General features: G+C 37.8%; 2 protein-coding genes across 4 annotated transcripts in view; one reads left to right on the forward strand and one right to left on the reverse strand.

Annotated features, from left to right (window-relative positions):
- The first annotated feature begins 9,889 nt into the window (after window positions 1-9,889).
- Window positions 9,890-13,305, forward strand: RPS6 (ribosomal protein S6). The gene is made up of 6 exons (XM_077148072.1): window positions 9,890-10,021; window positions 10,560-10,691; window positions 11,093-11,303; window positions 11,495-11,641; window positions 12,924-13,081; window positions 13,164-13,305. The coding sequence occupies exons 1-6, from the start codon at window positions 10,016-10,018 to the stop codon at window positions 13,257-13,259; spliced, it is 750 nt and encodes a 249-aa protein (XP_077004187.1). The 5' UTR covers window positions 9,890-10,015; the 3' UTR covers window positions 13,260-13,305.
- DENND4C (DENN domain containing 4C) overlaps window positions 12,961-21,633 on the reverse strand; it is a 158,375-nt gene continuing 149,702 nt past the window's right edge. For all 3 annotated transcript variants that reach the window (XM_077148071.1, XM_077148069.1, XM_077148070.1), the window contains 3 exons: window positions 18,652-18,802; window positions 17,065-17,129; window positions 12,961-16,835 (listed from right to left, as the gene is read on the reverse strand). In XM_077148071.1, coding sequence (XP_077004186.1) covers window positions 16,699-16,835; window positions 17,065-17,129; window positions 18,652-18,802 — 353 coding nt within the window. In that variant the 3' untranslated portion in view covers window positions 12,961-16,698. The remainder of the gene's footprint in view (window positions 16,836-17,064; window positions 17,130-18,651; window positions 18,803-21,633) is intronic.

The following is a 21,633-nucleotide window of genomic DNA, read 5'->3' on the forward strand; positions in this document are numbered from 1 at the left end:
CATGCTGTTTTGACCACTGTGGCTTCATAATATGCCTTAAAGTCCGGCTGCGCGAGACCTCCAGCTTTGTTTTTTTCCCTCAAGATGTTTTTAGCAATTCGGGGCACCCTGCCCTTCCAGATAAATTTGCTTATTGGTTTTTCTATTTCTGAAAAATAAGTTGTTGGGATTTTGATTGGTATTGCATTGAATCTGTAGATCAGTTTAGGTAGGATTGACATCTTAATTATATTTAGTCTTCCAATCCATGAACACGGTATGCCCTTCCATCTATTTAGGTCTTCTGTGATTTCTTTTAGCAGTTTTTTGTAGTTTTCTTTATATAGGTTTTTTGTCTCTTTGGTTAAATTTATTCCTAGGTATTTTATTCTTTTAGTTGTGATTGTAAGTGGGATTCGTTTCTTGATTTTCCCCTCAGCTTGTTCATTACTAGTGTATAGAAAAGCTACAGATTTTTGAATGTTGATCTTGTAGCCTGCTACTTTGCTGTATCATTTATTAGCTCTAGTAATTTTGTTGTGGATTTTTCTGGGTTTTCTACGTATAGTATCATATCGTCTGCAAACAGTGATAGTTTTACTTCTTCCTTTCCAATTTTGATGCCTTGTATTTCTTTTTCTTGTCTAATTGCTTTGGCTAGAACTTCCAACACAATGTTGAATAATAGTGGTGATAGTGGACATCCTTGTCTTGTTCCTGATCTTAGGGGGAAAGTTTTCAATTTTTCCCCATTGAGGATGATATTAGCTGTGGGTTTTTCATATATTCCCTCTATCAGTTTAAGGAAGTTCCCTTGTATTCCTATCTTTTGAAGTGTTTTCAACAGGAAAGGATGTTGAATCTTGTCAAATGTCTTCTCTACATCAATTGAGATGATCATGTGATTTTTCTGCTTTGATTTGTTGATGTGGTGTATTACATTAATTGATTTTCTTATGTTGAACCATCCTTGCATACCTGGGATGAATCCTACTTGGTCATGATGTATAATTCTTTTAATGTGTTGTTGGATACGATTTGCTAGAATTTTATTGAGGATTTTTGCATCTGTATTCATTAGAGAGATTGGTCTGTAGTTTTCTTTTTTTGTAATATCTTTGCCTGGTTTTGGTATGAGGGTGATGTTGGCTTCATAGAATGAATTAGGTAGTTTTCCCTCCACTTCGATTATTTTGAAGAGTTTGAGGAGAATTGGTACTAATTCTTTCTGGAATGTTTGATCTAATTCACATGTGAAGCCGTCTGGTCCTGGACTTTTCTTTTTAGGGAGGTTTTGAATGACTAATTCAATCTCTTTACTTGTGATTGGTTTGTTGAGGTCATCTATTTCTTCTTGAGTCAAAGTTGGTTGTTCATGTCTTTCCAGGAACCCGTCCATTTCATCTAAATTGTTGTATTTATTAGCGTAAAGTTGTTCATAGTGTCCTGTTATTACCTCCTTTATTTCTGTGAGGTCAGTAGTTATGTCTCCTCTTCCATTTCTGATCTTATTTATTTGCATCCTCTCTCTTCTTCTTTTTGTCAATCTTGCTAAGGGCCCATCAATCTTATTGATTTTCTCATAGAACCAACTTCTGGTCTTATTGATTTTCTCTATTGTTTTCATGTTTTCAATTTCATTATTTCTGCTCTAATCTTTGTTATTTCTTTCCTTTTGCTTGCTTTGGGATTAGTTTGCTGTTCTTTCTCCAGTTCTTCCAAGTGGACAGTTAATTCCTGCATTTTTGCCTTTTCTTCTTTTCTGATATAGGCATTTAGAGCAATAAATTTCCCTCTTAGCACTGCCTTTGCTGCGTCCCATCAGTTTTGATATGTTGTGTCTTCATTTTCATTCGCCTCTAGGTATTTACTAATTTCTCTTGCAATTTCTTCTTTGACCCACTGGTTGTTTAAGAGTGTGTTGTTGAGCCTCCATGTATTTGTGAATTTTCTGGCACTCCGCCTATTATTGATTTCCAACTTCATTCCTTTATGATCCGAGAAAGTGTTGTGTATGATTTCAATCTTTTTAAATTTGTTAAGACTTGCTTTGTGACCCAGCATATGGTCTATCTTTGAGAATGATCCATGAGCACTTGAAAAAAAGGTGTATCCTGCTGTTGTGGGATGTAATGTCCTATAAATGTCTGTTAAGTCAAGCTCATTTATAGTAATATTCAGGTTCTCTATTTCTTTATTGATCCTCTGTCTAGATGTTCTGTCCATTGATGAGAGTGGTGAATTGAAGTCTCCAACTATTATGGTATATGTGTCTATTTCCCTTTTCAGTGTTTGCAGTGTATTCCTCACGTATTTTGGGGCACGTATTTTGGGGCATTCTGGTTCGGTGCGTAAATATTTATGATTGTTATGTCTTCTTGTTTAATTGTTCCTTTTAATAGTATATAGTGTCCTTCTTTGTCTCTTTTAACTGTTTTACATTTGAAGTCTAATTTGTTGGATATTAGTATAGCCACTCCTGCTCTTTTCTGGTTGTTATTTGCATGAAATATCTTTTCCCAACCTTTCACTTTCAACCTATATTTATCTTTGGGTCTAAGATGTGTTTCCTGTAGACAGCATATAGAAGGATGCTGTTTTCTAATCCATTCTGCCAGTCTATGTCTTTTGATTGGGGAATTCAGTCCATTGACATTTAGAGTTATTACTGTTTGGATAATATTTTCCTCTACCATTTTGCCTTTTGTATTATATATATCATATCTGACTTTCCTTCTTTCTACACTCTTCTCCATGTCTCTCTCTTCTGTCTTTTTGTATCTGACTCTAGTGCTCCCTTTAGTATTTCTTGCAGAGCTGGTCTCTTGGTCACAAATTCTCTCAGTGACTTTTTGTCTGAGAATGTTTTAATTTCTCCCTCATTTTTGAAGGACAATTTTGCTGGATATAGGAGTCTTGGCTGGCAGTTTTTCTCTTTTAGTAACTTAAATATATCATCCCACTGTCTTCTAGCTTCCATGGTTTCTGCTGAGAAATCTACACATAGTCTTATTGGGTTTCCCTTTTATGTGATGGATTGCTTCTCTCTCGCTGCTTTCAAGATCCTCTCTTTCTCTTTGACCTCTGACATTCTAACTAGTAAGTGTCTTGGGGAACACCTATTTGGGTCTAATCTCTTTGGGGTGCGCTGCACTTCTTGGATCTGTAATTTTAGGTCTTTCATAAGAGTTGGGAAATTTTCAGTGATAATTTCTTCCATTAGTTTTTCTCCTCCTTTTCCCTTCTCTTCTCCTTCTGGGACACCCACAACACGTATATTTGTGTGGTTCACATTGTCCTTGAGTTCCCTGATACCCTGTTCAAATTTTTCCATTCTTTTCTGGATCGTTTCTGTTTCTTTTTGGAATTCAGATGTTCCATCCTCCAAATCACTAATTCTATCTTCTGTCTCTTTAAATCTATCATTGTAGGTATCCATTTTTTTTCCCATCTTTTCTACTTTATCCTTCACTTCCATAAGCTCTGTGATTTGTTTTTTCAGTTTTTCTATTTCTTCTTTTTCATCAGCCCATGTCTTCTTCATGTCCTCCCTCAATTTATCGATTTCGTTTTTGAAGAGGTTTTCCATTTCTGTTCGTATATTCAGCATTAGTTGTTTCAGCTCCTGTATCTCATTTGAACTATTGGTTTGTTCCTTTGACTGGGCCATATTTTCAATTTTCTGAGCGTGATCCGTTATCTTCTGCTGGCGTCTGGGCATTTAGTCAGATTTCCCTGGGTGTTGGACCCCACAGGTTGAAAGATTTTTCTGTGAAATCTCTGGGTTCTGTTTTTCTTATCCTGCCCAGTAGGTGGCGCTCATGGCACACGTTTGTCTACGGGTCCACCAGTGAAAGTTGCTGTGGGTCCTTTAACTCTGAAAAATTCTCGCCGTAGGGGAGGTTCGGCAGCCGAAGCGTCTTGGAAGAGTGCCAGCCGGCCCGGGGCTCCGAACGCTGGGAGGGTCGCCGGCCGCCGCAGCACGGGAGAGCGTCCGGCCGCATTACGTAGTCGGCCCGGGGCGCCAAGCGTGGTGGGAGGGCACCAACTGTCGCAGCCTGGGAGAGTGCACTGTTCCCAGCCGGACCGGGGAGTCACGTGTTTGGAAGGGACCCCCCGGTAACTGTTCTCCGCAGTCTGGGGATTTCCGACCCAACTCTCTCAGTTGGTCCGGGGGGCCTCGCGTGGTGGGGGCGCCAGCCGCCGCGGCCGAAGGGGACCGCCTGCCCAATTCTGCTAGCTGACCTGGGAAGGAGGAAGGGAGGGACTCCGGCCGCTTGCCGTCCCACCCAGGAAAGCCCGCGCCCCTCGGTGATCTCACCGGAGCTGGTTCTCCCAGACAGTCAGCCGTTCCAGGATGGGGTACGCCGTCCCTTTGATCTCCGTCGTGGCTCCGGGAGCTGCTCTGTATTGTCTCCACTCCCCCAGTAGCTGTTCTGGAGGAGGAAAGGTGAGGGTGGCAAGGCTGTCGAGGCCGGTGGCGGAGGAGCCAGTGAAGGCGGAAGAGGGGAGAGGAGGGCGGGCGGGTCGGCTCACAACATGGTATATTTTAAAAATCCATTTTTTCCTTATAAGTACTAATCGTCTTTGAAATTTAGCTTTCTGTGCTGAAACTGATTTCTTTCTTTTTTTTTTTTTTTTTTCCTTTCTCCTTGATTTGGGCCAGAAGGAGACAACTTACTGAAATGCATGCACATTTCCTTCCTTAACACTTCTCTTTTCCGTATTTCTACCTCCCTTTGGAAAATATCACTTGATGATGATTGTATAATGATATAGCTTTCACAATGTGACTGTATGATTGTGAAAACCTTGCTGTCATGGTTAGGGACAGGTGTCAACTTGGCTAAGTTGTGGTACCTGTTCATCTGATTGGGCAAGCGCTGGCCTGTCTGTTGCAATGAGGACATTTCATAGGATTAGGTCATGATCACGTCAGCTACATCCACAGCTGATTCCATTTGTAATCAGTCAAAGGGGAGTGTCTTCTGCAATTAGTGATGCTAAATCCAATCATGGGAAGCCTTTTAAGGAGGACTCAGAGCAGACAGGTTCCATTCCTGCTTTGGCTGGTGAGCCTCTCCTGTGGAGTTCATCCAGGCCATCCATTGGAGTCATCAGCTTCACAGCCTGCCCTGTGGATTTTGGACTCTGCATTCCTACGGTCACGTGAGACACTTTCATAAATTTTATATTTGCATGTGTTCCCTGCTGATTCTGTTTTTCTAGAGAACCCTAACTAATACACTTGCTTCTGATGCTCCTTTTATCTACCTTAACAACAGATGAGTAAAACATGGAATAAAGATGAATAATAGGGGAGCAAATGTTAAAATAAATTTAGAATGAAATGCTGGTGATCAGTGAGGGGGAGGGGTGGGGGGTATGGTATGTAGGAATTTTTTCTATTTTCTTTTTATTTCTTTTTCTGACTGGATGCAAATGTTCCAAGAAATGATCATGATGATGAATATGCAACTATGTGATGATATTGTGAATTACTGATTATATATAGAGAACGGATTGATCAAAAGTTATGAATGTTCGTGTTTTTTGGTGTTTTTTTGGTATTTTTAAAAAAATGAAAAAATTAATTAAAAAAAAAAGTATTAGCAAAGTCCCTTTGAGGATGGGAGAAAAAATATGGCACTATTAAACTTTACCATCAGGAAATACCCTGATACTGTGTCAAACTTTAGGGATACCCAAATCAATTGGCCATGCCCTTGATCTTGAGGCTTACTCTTGTTAAGCTTATTTAGGTAGCAGAGAAGCTTAACCTACCTGTAGATATGCCCAAAAGTTACTGCTGAATGACCTGTTTTATTGTTCAGATGTGGCCTCACTCTCTCTAAGCCCAACTGTGCAAGTGAAATCACTGTCCTCCCCCCTACATGGGACATGACATGCAGGGATGGAAGTCTCCCTTGCAACATAGGAGATGACTCCTAGGGATGAATCCAGCCCTGGCACTGTATGATCAACAATGCCATCCTGACCAAAAGGGGGAAACAAGTGTAATTAACAAAGGCTCAGTGGCAGAGAGAGTTCAAATAGAGTCGCTAGGCTACTCTGGAGGTTGCTCTTACACAAGCTTTAGGTAGACCTTGCTACCTATCATAACTTGCCAACTCCCAACCAGGACCATTCTAGCCAATCCTAAAGAACACCTAGGGCAATATATAAGATTCCACAAGGGTTCCATGTGCTAGTGTAACTTTCCAGAAACCTACAACCTCCAGAAGCGTCCCTGGACCAGATAAGTCCTGAAACCTAGAGGGCCCAGCCTCTCCAAAACATCAGATAGTTCCATCTCCCTACCCCATATTAGTGACAGACCCTTCCAACATGAAAAAGTTAGAATGGCCACAGCTCAAACACCCCTAAAAAGAGGGATAGAAAGATCAAAGGTGATGGTGGAGTTATACAGTGACGATAGGATTTAACTAATGAATGATTGCTGAATCACTAAATTGATATCTCTTTTAGCCTCTAGTATCTTAGAGCAGATAGAAGTAAAAACCTAAAAGTGTGGAATTGTAACCCATGTCAAACTCTGAAATATGTTCTACAACTAATTGTGGTGCTGTGCTTTGAAATTTATTGCTTTTTGCATATATGTTATTGTTCACAAAAAAAGAATGGAAAGAAGTCGATTGTGGTGATAAAAAAATATTTAAGCTTTCTAGCCTCCTATATTCTGGAGCAGTAAAGGAAAAACCTGAGAGGATTGTATGGTAGCAAATGACAAACTCTGGGATCTGTCCTGTAACTACTTGTTGAAGAGTACTTTGAAAACTATTGCTTTTTTATTTCTTTGCTTTGTATATATGTTATATTATACAATAAAAAAGTTCAAAAAAAAAAAAAGAGTAGTGTTACCATTATGGGGTTGGGGAATGCAACTGGTTGATGTTCTGGGAGAGATTGGTACCTCTAAGTTTCAGGGCTTAGCTGACATAGGAACAATCTTCTGAAAAATAAAACTTAATAAGTAATTTTATAAAGCCTTAGACAGAATCCTGGGTTTTCTTTAGGGTATTCAGGATTACTCTTGGTTGGGCTTTGGCCAATTGATTTTTGACAAGTTTGTCAAAATTACTCAATGGGGAAATGACATTCTTCAACAAATAGTGCTGTAAAACTGAAAATCCACATGCAAAGAATAGATTTGGAGCTCTACTTCATACCATGTATAAAAATGAACTTAAAATGGATGGAAGACCTAAATAAAAACTAAAACCACAAAATTCTTACAAGAAAACATAGGAGTAAATCCTTATGGTCTTGGATTTGGCAATGGATTCTCAGCTATGATACCAAAAGTCCAAGCAACGAAAGAAAAAAATAGACAAATTGAACTTCATCAAAATGTGCACCTAAGGACATTATCAAGAAAGCCATTATCAAGAAAGCAAAGATAACAACCCAATTGAGATCTAAGCAAAGGACATGAATGGACATTTCTTCAAAGAAGATATTTAAACTGTCAACAAGCACATGAAAAGAACCTTAACATCTTTAGTCATTAGGGAAATGCAAATCAGTAACACTTTATATCCACTAGGATTTCTATAACAAAAGAAACAGGAAATAACAAATGTTGGTGAGGATGTAGAGAAATTGGATCCCAGTGCATTATACATTGCCAGTGGAAATGTAAAATGGTTCAGTCATTATGGAAAACAGTTTGGTGTTTCATCAAAAAATTGAACATAGAATTACCATCTGACCCAGCAATTCCACTCTTAGTACGCATCCAAAACAACTGAAAACTGGTGTTCAAAACAAAACATACATGCACATTCATAACAGCATTAGTCACAATAGCCAAAAGGTACAAATAGCCCAAACATTCATCAATGGATGAATAACAGATTGTGGCATATCCACACAATGGAATAATATTCAGTCATAAAAAGCAATGAAGTGGGGGTGCAAGGGTAATTCAGTGGTATAATTCTCACCTGCCATGCAGGAGACCCAGGTTCAATTCCCAGTCCATACACTTAGCAAAAAAGCAAACAAACTAGCAAAACAAACAAACAAAACAAAGAAAAATTGAACAAATGATGCCATAATAACAGATAACTCACATGGAAAAATAATGAAATGTGACCCTGCCAAACAGCCTACCAAAAAAAAAAGCAGTGAAGTACTGGTGAATGCTACAACATGGATGAATCTAAAACCATTATGCTAAGTGAAAACAGCCAAATACAAAAGGTCACATATTGTAAGATTCCATTTATATCCTAAATAGGTAAATCCATAAAGAACACAGATTTGTGCTCGCGAGGCAAAAGGGGGCGGGGGGAGATGGAGAAACTGCTTAGAGGGTACCGGGCTTAATATAGGAGTGATGAAAATGTTTTAGAACTAGATAGAGGTGGTTGATAACACAACACTGTGAATGTAGTAAATGCACTGAACTGCTCACTGTAAAATGATTAATTTTATGTTATGTGAATAAAATACTTCCACAGGTTTTAAATAGGATCATTTCACCAACAGTCTATGCATTCATGTTAGACGACCAAACACGATCCAGAAGAATCAACTTTGAATACTGAAGTGGAAGATGGTATGTAATAATTTCAGAAAATAAAAATTATTTTTGTTTACTTATTAAGCTTTAATTTTTTTTGAAGAAGAAAATACGGAGTAAATATTTAATAGAAAATAAATATTACTTCCTTCACGGTACTGATTAAATGTGGGCTTCAGAGTTGGGTAACCAGGGTTTCCATGATTGTTCTTCCAGGAATGTTCTGGAGGACTAATCAATTGCACCTATCTTTTCTACACCTTTTCTGTAGTAGTAAGAGTCACATTATTGCTTATTCAAGATTTACCATAATACATTCACTTATCCTCTCTCTGCTGGCTGACTCCAAACTACCACATTCTACTTGCTCAAAGCTGGGTATCAACATTTAAAATATTTACTGAGCATTTACTACGTGCTATGCACTTTGCTCAGTCCGGAGTACACCACAGTGAAATAAATTGCACTTTACCTCTGCCCTAATTTATTATCTAGTGTAGGAGACAAACCACAAACAAGCCATCCACGTATCACGATAAAGCAGGATAAAGGAAATAGTGGTGTGATAGGGAATAAGAAGGCGGCTACTATTTTAGGTAGTGTAAGATGTCAGGAAACGTTTATCTTAGGAGGTCAAATTTAATATGAAAGGCTTGCATGGCTTAAACTAGTAGCAACAGTTAAGTTTGGGACTGCGGAAAGTTTGGAAAGACATAGAATACGGACAGCATTCCACTGCAGTGCTAAGAAAATGATGCACCTCCAGGGGGAGTAATATAAATCTGCGTTTTAAAAAAGATTTTAATCAGTGAGTAGGTGGAGAACGAACGGCAGTGAGGCAAGAGAGAAAGCAGGGACTGCTTAGGAGGTATGTGATGGCGGCCTGGACGTGGGGTAATCGTGGCTCCTGCCTTGTACGACATGGCTAGAGAAGTCATTCACTGAGCGGGTAGCGAGGCTGCAGAGCGGTTAGAAATGACAGAGATCGAATGTTTAAGAAAAAAAAAACCACGGCTTTCAGGACGAGTTTTTGCAGTGATCCACAGGGACCAAGGCACTACACGTTTCCGAACTGGAAATCTTTGGGCGGAGGCTGAGGGACAGGACACCCAAGTAGAAAAACTGAACTCCGGTCCTGCCCTCATCCTCCGGTACCATTTGGGAAAGACTATTTGGAGCGGAGCCCGGCGCAGCTGTAGGACCCACGCAAGCGCGGGAAGATAGGACCCGGGAGGGTCTAACCACAGAACTAAGCCTGAGCTCGCCTTTCCAGGACTTCGCCGCCAACCCAGCTAGCAACATGCCGCCCTCCATATTCATTTTCCTCCTGATTTGACCTACCCCCGGAAGTGCTACCTACCTGTCTTCGCTTCCGCTATCCCAGGCGTCTCTATATCTCGCGAGAACTAAAGGCGTCTATGTGACCTGCTGTAAGCGGAAATCTGGTCTCTTTTTCGTGGCGCCTCGGAGGCGGTCGGCTGCCTCGTCATGAAGGTAGGAAGTGGTAGAGGGAGTTAGTTGATACTGGGGGAACGTGGATCGAGACCCAATGTGCGGTGCTGCCAACGTCTTGGCGCTCCAAGATCCAGGCCCTAGGTTGGAAAGGGTCTAGGTCAGAAGCAAAGCTGAGCCCCTCGAGAGCAGGACGCCACGGGAGAGCGGATGGGGGAGGATTGCGGATGGAGTTTTGCCGGTTTGGGAGCGCCATGGTGGCGCCCTCGCTCCCAGTCGGCACGGAGGCAGGCTTATGGTGCGAGTTCCCGATCTCCGCTACCTGCGTGGTGCCCCTAGCTCCGAGAGGGTGAGCGGTCGTGGAGCGCCCCTCGCTCCCGGGGTCATTCCGCGGAATTAGAGGGAAGAATGCCCTGCAGGGCCTGTTGCGCGTTATGCCCACGAAAGCTTTAGTGAATACAGTCGGTATCCGAAAAATTTCTGTAAATTGTGTGGGGGTAACGCTTATTACAACGGAATTATCTATGTAGGTGGTTCTGCGTGTTTTGTAAGTCCCTTTTTCCCCTCATTCAATTCCTAGTTGAACATCTCCTTCCCGGCCACTGGCTGCCAGAAGCTCATTGAAGTGGACGATGAACGCAAACTACGTACCTTTTATGAGAAGCGAATGGCAACAGAAGTTGCTGCTGATGCTCTGGGCGAAGAGTGGAAGGTAAAAGTTAACTGTTGTTATTGTCGTTTACAATAACATAAGCTATGGTAAGACCATAGCTTTAGAAAGGAGATCGACTTTCTGTTTTTTTTGACTTTTGGATGAGTTACTTTCGCAAGCCAGTTTATAAAGTAGAGCTATTGCATGGCAGGAGTATATATGTAGAGTAACAGTAAATACAGTAAAATGTTAGAAATGTGACTTGATTCGAAGGAATTTGCTATTGAATTTGGCAACTTGTTAAACCTAGACAAAACTTAGTGGAAATGCTGATTTGCTTAGAAGTTTCACACTGGATTGAAGGAACTGTCTACTCCCCCAAATTAGCAGGGTAGTTCATAGAGGCTACCGTCCTGTGTTTTGGAACAGAAATAATAAATGTATGGTTGTTTCTCATGCAGGGTTATGTTGTCCGAATCAGTGGTGGAAACGACAAACAAGGTTTCCCCATGAAGCAGGGTGTCTTGACCCATGGTCGTGTGCGCCTTTTACTGAGTAAGGGGCATTCCTGTTACAGACCAAGAAGAACTGGAGAAAGAAAGCGCAAATCTGTTAGGGGTTGCATTGTGGATGCCAATCTGAGTGTTCTCAACTTGGTTATTGTAAAAAAAGGTGAGGCTTACTTGTGTTAAAAATTTAAGTGCTTATACATTGCAGTGTCCAGTTTTGGTGACTGGAGGGATTTGTTTCATGATTGTAGTTATGTTATCAATTCCGCCTAAATACCTGATATAGTATTTTTATTTACAAAAAAAGTTACTGAATTGTAAATGTCCTCATTCAACTCGTTGACTTATTTTAAGGAGAGAAGGAAATTCCTGGACTGACTGATACTACTGTGCCTCGTCGTCTTGGGCCCAAAAGAGCCAGCAGAATCCGCAAACTTTTCAATCTCTCTAAAGAAGATGATGTCCGCCAGTATGTTGTGAGAAAGCCCCTGAACAAAGAAGGTGAGAGGGATAATACAACTTAGGACTTAATTTTGGTTACCTATTCTAGCATTTTGTGTGTGTGTATATATATATATATATATACACATATATATTTTAGAAGGTAAAACCTGTGCCTTATTTGAAGGTAATCTAGCAGTATCTGGAGTTTTAAGGAAAATACTGGGAGGTAGGAGGTGAGGTATAAGATAAGCAGTTGATAAAGTTTATGGGTTTTATGTTTATTAGTCGCAGGAATGATTGGTAATTCTGGGACTGTTCTCGTCCCCATGTATTTTTGCATTTTCTGCTCATTTCAAAGGTTCTAAAAAGTTTTTTGCTTAAAAATCTATATTTTCATTGAATGAACCTGCTTAACATCTGGCCCATGGTTTCCTTATCTGGCATGTGTTGTGAGAATAAAGATGATAATATGACTTAATCCAAAATACTAGGAAGCAGGTGTTTGGGACTATGGAACTTGAAACCTGAAGAATGTATATATAGCTTATTAGGCAGCATACCCATCACAGTGAGATCCGTGGCAGCAGTACTTCCTAACATTGTTTCTGTGGTGAAATGTATGAGACACCATGTGAATTCGAGTTTCCCTGACAATTAAATCTGGGTTTGATTTTCAGAATTGTGAACTCTGGACTTGGTATAGTGAATTCTCATCTGACACTTAAAGTGGCAAAAAGTTGGCAATTTCTCTTAATTCTACCTCTTAGAAATAGTGTGATAAAACCTGTTGAAAGGTGTTTTTAGGATGGTTTTTGTATATACCTGAAGAGGACTTTGCTTGAAATGTATGATCTATGATTCATAAGCATTTTGGAATACAAATCAGAAAGGCTAACTGAACATTGTCTACAAACACATGATATTAATGATTTTGTTCCTAAGTTAGCAAGATAAGTCATGGAAAATAAAGACTAATCAAGTAGTTGTTTTAAAACAATGCTAATATATGTTCAAAACATAACTACCTTATCTGGACAGATGGAAAATCACAGTGAGTAGTAATATAGTTTGCTTTTCTTCCTAGGCAGGGCATATGGCATTGCTTATGAACAAAATGAGCTTATCCAACAAACATGGCTTAATGAGCCAGTTGGTAAGGATTAATTTAAGTAGATGAAACACCAGCACATAATAAAGTTAGATGGCTAGTTTTCTTAAGGCAGGGCTTTGCCATTAGAATTTTAAATTGTGGACAAGTTTTTCTCATAAGTACTATACCTATTGTTTTAAAATGTGGATGTGAACTCTTACTGACTTTTATTATCATCTGAATTTTTAGGTAAGAAACCCAGAACCAAAGCACCCAAGATTCAGCGTCTTGTTACTCCACGGGTCCTGCAACATAAACGTCGGCGTATTGCCCTGAAGAAACAGCGCACTAAGAAAAATAAGGAAGAGGCTGCAGAATATGCTAAACTTTTGGCCAAGAGGATGAAGGTAATTCTAGACAGTTTAAGAAAAAAGACTCAGGCCCAGCCTTGGGGTTTGTGCCTTAACCCTGCTTTTTTGTTTTGTTTAGGAGGCCAAAGAAAAACGCCAGGAACAGATTGCCAAGAGACGGAGGCTGTCCTCTCTAAGAGCTTCTACCTCTAAGTCTGAGTCCAGTCAAAAATAAGATTGAGAGTAGAGTTACAAATAAATAAGACCAGAGATTAAACTTCTTTAAGTCTTTTCATTGGTGAAAAACTTATTAAATGAGGAAACGTGGTCCTTGGAATCTTGTGTGGGTAGAAAGGGGACCACATAGCAAACAGTGGACAAATCTTGGAAGATACTGCAAATATAGACAGACCTTTGTGATAGTGGAAGAGATGGTCAAGGCAGTGTCATCTACAAGTAGCAGGAGGTGTGTTGCCTTTTCAGCAATGCATGAAACAAAAACTAGAAAGGTGACTAGATTATAAATCTTTTACACAGTTTATTTTGAGGAATACAGATTTTCTTAGGATCTATATAAAGTCTAATACATGAAAGTGCCCTTGTGAAGATGGACATTTGTCATACATTAAAAAAAGTGTTAAAGCATAGTTATGGATACCATTTTTAAACAGTTTACAAAGCTTTAAAAACCAGTGCAAATTTGTTGCATTAACAGAAAGCTTTTCAACTCTAATGAATTAATTTATTCATGTTCTTAGTCTCTGAAAAGGAGAGTTGACTGTGCTTATACAAGTAAACTTGCATCAACCAAGGATGCACAAAGAAAAAGTATACTTTGTGTACAATGTAATTACAGTAACTGCAGCCTACTTTAGCATTTACAGACTAGGTCTTAAAAAGAAGGCACATGAGGCTTGAAGGTTGAAGTAAAGAAGCTCCTTATTTGAACTCGAACCACAGGTAACTAAAATTTCCAAATAGCTAAAACAAGTATAGAGAATAAAGCTGTGCTTACAACTAAATGTGCATATAAGTCTGGGGATATGGCTAGACTGTGGATTGTGATTCAGTAGTTTACAAGTGGGGTCCCATATTGTACATTTCTAATTAAGTTCCCAGTGAAGCCAATGCTGCCACTCCCTGGACCATACTTTTGAGTAACAAAGTTCTTAAGAGAGCCCCACTGCTTTTTTATACATGGTGTTAAAAGTTGATACACCTATATACATTAAAAAAATCAAACGGTATTAATGTAAAAAGTTGCTGGAATTTGCAAATCAAAAGGGGGGAAAAGGTACCCAACAAAAGGCTGACCACCACAGGGGAAACTTAAAGGCCAAAAAGGAAGGCTCGTTTACATCCAGGATTCTTGATCAATCAGAGCTTGACTAATATGCAAAACAAAAGCAACCTGTTTCTAATTTCAAGAAGTGCAGCCACTCAGGACAACTCTAGCTTGCTTAGACTATTATTTTACCTCATGAAGAAAGATTAAAAGAATACTTCAGAAGTTTCTTACAAAGGTGTTCAATCCAGTGTTAGTAATACCTGCCTATAGAGATGATCTATATTTTTCTTGCTGTAAATTTTTATCAGTACACTTTTGTGATGAGACAAGCTCTTAAGCAATTTAACATAAGAAATTAGTCTCTATATCTAAATGGCAGCAGCTGGCAAAGCGTTCCAAGATGTACACAAGTCTGTCTTAATAAACCAAGACAGATTTTCAGATCTACATGAGCAAGGAAGCAACAAAATTATCTGCTTACTGGAACTTATACATTCTTCAAGGTTTAGAGAAGACGGTGATGTCTTCAAATTTTAAGTTAAAGTCACTAGAAAGCTTAAGTTGGTATCAATACTGAGGTTAGATCAGGTGTTTGCTACATTTTCTATCACTGGTAGTTATAAATAACAGCCATATATTAAATGTTTAAGGAGATCTTCATGAAGTAATATAAAACCAGAAGTGCTTTCTTTGGTTAAGTAAGTTCAACTTATGAAGACTACAGAGAAGAAATGGAAGAACAAACAATATTGGAATTCTGAAGAACAAAAAAGCCAAATTAATCCTATACATTACAGGAGCTTTCAATATGTAACAAGACACAAGCAGAGTAAACATTAGAATTTTTCACTTTATTCGACCTCAATTTTTTATATGGTTTCAGTCTAATAGCATGTTTATGACAAACTGCTAGGTTTCTAGGTATTAAAACTTTAGTACCAAGTCTTAATTTGCAAAAATAAATTGACAGTGCAAAAGGTCCATTTTGAAGGTAATGAGAATTGCATATAATTGCTGACAACTTTCATTTACCACTCTCACAATAAACAGTCCACATAGGTCAGATTAGCCCTGAAATGCAGAAGGACTGGTAGGCCAATTTAAAATATGTTACACCAGGTGCGAGATTTCTGCCATTAAACTGTACCACCTGGAAATGAATTTCTTCATCAGCTGATTTAGTCATCTGCGAAACTGCTGTAAAAGCAAATTCACCTTAAAAGTACTACACCACACCACTGGCTTTTAAATCATGAAGAGTATGAGTTAAGGCAAACTTTCTGTTCTAAGGGATGTTTTTAAAAAAGCATAGTAAGTGTCAAAGTGAGGCATGTGAGGTCATGATATTCTTAAACCTAATGACAACAAGCTCAAAATGTGAAGTTTTGAGACTTGATTCAATCTAAAAAACAGTATTTACAAATGTACATTTTACTCACAACCATACAAATCTAAATATACAATAATAAAACTGGTGTGCAGTGCAAGTTTATCCCACAGGTTTAAAAAAAAAAACCAATAATTATGTGCCTGAATGTAGATTTCGGGTCCAAAGACAATAAAATATGCTTTGCATTTTAAGCATGTTTCAATTAATTCTGTAAATTGACCATAAAGCCAATTTAATTAGTTTACATGATCTGATTGGCTCATTCATTCCAATTTTAAAGCTATTAATATGGTATTGTGAAAATGATGGAAGTAACAATATTTAACAACTCTATTAAGCAAAGACAATATGAAGGGTGAAGATATTTAATATAATCAGAGGCAAGGCAGGTGTCATTAGACTTACAGGTAATTTTGAGATAAATGACTACAGACCAGTTGAGTAGTAGCCATTTATTTAATAGTCAACGAGATCCCTTTCAGAAAATTGCACTGCAACATGCAATTAAGGATTTTAATAAATACACACATAATATGGCTGTATATATACATTCCTATACAGCCACACATATATATACACAGATACACAACTGATTGCTCTTATAACTCAGATTTTCATTAGCTTGAAGGCCAGACAAGTTTATGTTAATTTGCCATTCCCAAATTCAATAGCTTCAAATATAAATAAAATACCTACATTGAGTATGGTTTTGCACCGTCTCTATCAAAGTACAACTACTGAGGAATCTAAACCTAGTTTTCAACAGAGGCCGAGAAACAGTTCAGAAGGTGAAAGTCTTCAGTGTCAATGAACCCTGGGGCATTTTCATGGCCTTTTACACTGAGATGATTCATTATGCATTACAATTCATTATATATTGTCCCCAAGAGTTAGCTCATTTCAGTTTTCACCAATTCTTAGGATTTGAAAAAACCTTGAATCTTTCAAGATTGAATCTATTCCCCTGACTTTGTGTGAGTCTAGTGAATCTCTTATTTAAATAAGAGGCACTCCAAAACACTTCCTGCACCACGCCACACTGATACTTGGTGGAGCATCAATTCTCTGCAACTGTTCAAGAATCTCTGAAGATAGACTTTTGTATGCAAATTCATATTCATTGTCAAAAGCCTCTGAAAGACATTTTCAAAAATGCAGTTATAACTTGATACAGGAAGTATCAAAAGTCATACATTTTTAAATGGTACTGAGTCAAATTATATTAATTATGTATTTAAACTTATATTTAGAGATAGACATATTTAAAAAGACAAGCAGTCTTTAAACATGCCAGCTATAATTTTTAAATTACTTCATAATGAAACTAAGAACCTCCTTCAGTAATCCCTCATTTCAACTTACCAATATCAATATTCTCTCTTCCAAGAGACACTAATGATAAGAAAAGAATTTCTCTGTATAAACTCCTATAAAATAAAGATAATTGAAAAATTAATGGGCATATAGCATGCAATTACACACACACACACACACACACACACACACACACACACAAAGGCAGGTTAAAAAAAATGGTGATAACGGTAAATTCTGTAGTCTAGTCAACAGTGAGGACCTATGTCAATATCCTGGTTTTGAGATTGTACTATGGCTATGAAAGTTACCTCTGGGGGAAGCTAGGTGTGGGGACACTGGACTCTATTTTAATTTTTGCAATGTCCTGCAAGTCTCTTTCAAATTGTAAAGCTGTACAAATACAAAAAAGTTCTTCCATGAATTAGAAAAAGTGTATGACACTATTACAAGGAGTTAATAAGAGAGGGATATATGGGGAAAATGTACCAACTGCAAACTATGGACTGTAGTTAATAGTAATATCTAATAGTCTTTCATTAATATTAGTAAATGTACCACACCAATACGAGGGGTCAATAATGGGGGAGGGGGGAAATAAGGGGTATAAGATGTTTTGGGTCCTCTTTTTAATTACTTCTTTTTCTACAGTAATAAAAATGTTCTAAAATTGATCATGGTGATGAATGCAGAACTATGTGATGACACAGTAAGCCACTGATTGTATACTCTGGGTGGATTGCATGGTATATGAGTATGTATCAATCAGATAGAATTTAAAAAGTTAATGGGCATAAAGTTTTGTACCAATAACCCAATTCTTGCCTTTTAATCTACTTCTCCTACCTAATCAAATATTAAAAATGGATTGTTTTAACTATCGTATATTTTTAAACAATAGAAGTAATACATAACCATTTTAACTTTAATTTTTAATTAAACTTCACAAAAAGAGTCTTCTCCCTTTTTTGCCACTTGACAAAATAACAGATTAATTTCTAAGTTAGGGGTTTAAAATCCTTGGACACAAACTGTGAAGGGTGCTTCACAGTGTATTGAAGAAACTTAAAGGGAGCTCTAGAAACATTATTAATGTTCCATAGACTTGATCACTCCCCTTTTACAGATGCTTCCACCACAAAATTCACTTATGCTGAGACTCAGAAGAGTACTGATCCAAGCACATTACAGAGAATAGTAGAGGATTAGGACAGCTCCATATCCTTTGCAATTCACTGCTTCAATTTCCTAAACTTTCGACTCTCTCATATTCCAAAAAGATGTATGGGTATCACAGGGCATGAAAAAATAGTACATATGTGTAATATCAGTGTTATAATTTCTTAAGTTTCCAGTGAATAGTAGAAATGTTTCCCAAAGACTCAGTACATTTTAGACATCGGTGAATTATCTTTCTAATATTTAGTCTATTCCCCCAGACAGATACTTTCCTTACATGTTTGTGGCTCAAGTATGAATACATATATCTGGGTAAGCACTTTAAACTAATCAGATATTCCACAATAAGTAGGTATTCCTCTATAATCAGAGATTTTTACAAAGTATAATAATTTTTTTTAAAAGAACCATGAAATTATTTTGAGTAGCATCAAGCAGAAAATGCTGAACCATTACCTTTGTCTTTTCACACCCGGCTTCATTTGCCGTGAAAGAAGGTGGATAGGTTTAACAACATCATTATGTTGAATACTCTCCCTGATGTTTTCTACTAAAGTGCTCATTGCTTGTTTTTCCTCTGACAGGAGAGAGAATTTCTTTTCAGAACCTAAAAATAAAAGCACAGTGATTAAGAATAAATTTTGTTTCCCCTAATTAAGAACTTTTTCTCCTCTAGCATTGTGCACTTTCTAGTTGTCTACTCAATATCGCCTCCCCTTTACTGCTAACATTATGGGGCAATGTATCCTGTTAAAGAAACATTTTTCCTGCTCCCCTCAGGTGGGGAGACCTGTCCCTTTACCCTTCTCAATGCTTCCTGCCTGAGATTGGGAGATGGTATCATGTACTCCAGCAGCCATCTTATGACCATAAAGCAACCTTTACAAATGGTAAAGCAGATAAAACAGAAGAAGCCAGTGTCCCTTGTAAAGAGAAGCTGTTTAGTAATCCTAGACTAATTCATAACTTTGTTATATGAGAGAATAATATCCACAATAAGCCTCTGCTATTTTCTATTAAGTATAGCAGTCTAATCCTAACTGATACAAAGTTAATTCTAGAACTATTAACAAGAAATATTTATACAGATTTCACAGATTACAAAAGTACTCCAGTCATATAGTGGAGTTGAATCATACTAAAAACAAATGTATACAAATTGAACAATAGGTGCTTGGCTTGGAAAATGGGAAAACTTTAAATAGTGCAGGCAATCCTAGCACCCATATTTTTTATACCCATAATAGCATAAGACAGGAATATGTACGCATTTGTTCCTCAGTCAGCTTCTCTTTGAATACCTATCAAAGGCAAGCTGTTGTATTTTTCATACAACACAGACCTTAAATAAAGGCAACTAGCAGTACTTCAATTGTACTCAATCATGGATATCGCAAAGTCCTCTATTACAACACAAGAGAAAATGGTGGCCGCTATGTTTTTGTTTTTTCTTTTAATTTTATTAGAAAAGTTGTAGGTTTACAGAAAAATCATGCAGAAAACACAGAATTCCCATATACTTCCCCACCCTCCCCTGCCCCATTATTAACACCTTGCATAGGTGTGATACCTTTGTTACAACTGATGAAAGAATATTATTAAAACTGCACTATTAACTGTACTCCACAATTAACACTGGGGGGTCCCTGTTTGTGTTGTACAGTACTGTTTGTATTACATTCAAATATATAATTCAGTGCTGTTAATTACATTCACAATGCTAGGCTCTGAGTTTTAATCCTAGCTTTTCCACCTGCTAAATGATAAACTTTGAATAGAGTTGATTTTTGTGCTATGTTTTTGTTAGGTCGGGGGAACAGGGAAGGTCACCATGACTTGAGCTGTGTAAAATGTGCCGCCCCTTCTAGACGTCACCTAACTTCCTTGCTTAAAAACCGCCCGCACCAGGACCCAGCGGCGAGCTCGCAACTCCCTACCTGGAGTTCTGTGAGCTCTGCCTGGGAGCGTAGGAATAAACTCATTCACTCTAAGGCTTTTTGGTCTACCTCTTCTCTCTTTCACCTCCTAAACCTTACGGTTTTGATTTTAGAACATAATCCAAGTAAGATATTTCACTGTATCTTATTCAATTCATTTTTAAATAATTATATCTCAATATAATTCACAAACCACACAATTTACCCATTTAAAGTGTACAATTCAATGGGTTTTAGTATATTCAGAGTTGTGCAACCATCACTGCAATTAATTTTAGGACCTTTTCATCAGCCTAAAAATGAAACCCAAGCAATCACACCACTATCCTCTCAATACCCCCAGCCCTAGGCAGCCACAAATCTATTTCCAGTCTCTACAAATTTACCTGTTCTGCATATTTCATATGAAAGGAATCATAGAATATGAAGTCTTTTGTAACTGACTTCTTTCATGTTTTCAAAATTCATCCATGTTGTAGCAGGTATCAGTACTTCATTACATTTTTTTTCTTAAATTTATTTTGAAATGTTTTCAAACTTACGGAACAGTTGCAAAGATGATACAAAATCCATACAGCGAACTCCTACATACTCCCCACTCTCAATATCCAGATCCACTAATTTTAACATTTTGCCACATTTCACAATTGTAATCATTCTTTCTAGCTAGCTAGCTATTTTCTGAACATTTGAGAGTAGGCTGTATATATCATGCTCCTTGAATACATAATAGTTCCATGTACATTTCCTAAGAACAAGGATATTCACTGAGGTAACCACAGTAAGCACAGTTACTAAGTTCAAGCAACTTAACACTGATATAAAGCTTACAGTCTATATTCCTTCTTTTTTAAAATATATTTTTGAACTTTTTCACCTCCATTATTAGAGCCCATCCAGGGTTATGCACTGGCATTTAATTGTCATCGTCACTTTAGTTGATCTCACTTTTTTAAATTGTAGAAACATATATACAACAAGCTTTCCCACCTAAATCACTCCCAAACATACAATTCAATGGGATTAATCTAATTCACAATGTTGCGCTATGCTCACCACCATCATCAGAACTTTTCCATCACTAGTCTCCCTACCCACTAACTATGGTAACCTACCATCAGTCTGAGTTTGTATGTTCCAGCTACTTCTCTCCAGATAGATAAACTGTCAGGATTTCATTCCTTTTTATAGCTGAATAATATTATTGGTTATATACCACATTTTCTTTATCCATTTACTTGCTGATGGAACTTTGGGTTACTTCCACCTTTTGGCTTTTGTGCATAATTCTGATCATTGGTGTACAACTATCTATGTTCCTGCTATTAATTCTAGGTATACATATATATATATATATATATATATATATATATATATATATATATATATATATATATATATATATATATATATATATATATATATATATATATATATTCTACATGTGACAGTGCCAGGTCATACAGCAATTCTATGTTTATTAACTTTTTGAGGAACTGCC

Source organism: Tamandua tetradactyla, chromosome 2 (assembly GCF_023851605.1).
Source record: "Tamandua tetradactyla isolate mTamTet1 chromosome 2, mTamTet1.pri, whole genome shotgun sequence".
NCBI classification, from domain to species: domain Eukaryota; kingdom Metazoa; phylum Chordata; class Mammalia; order Pilosa; family Myrmecophagidae; genus Tamandua; species Tamandua tetradactyla.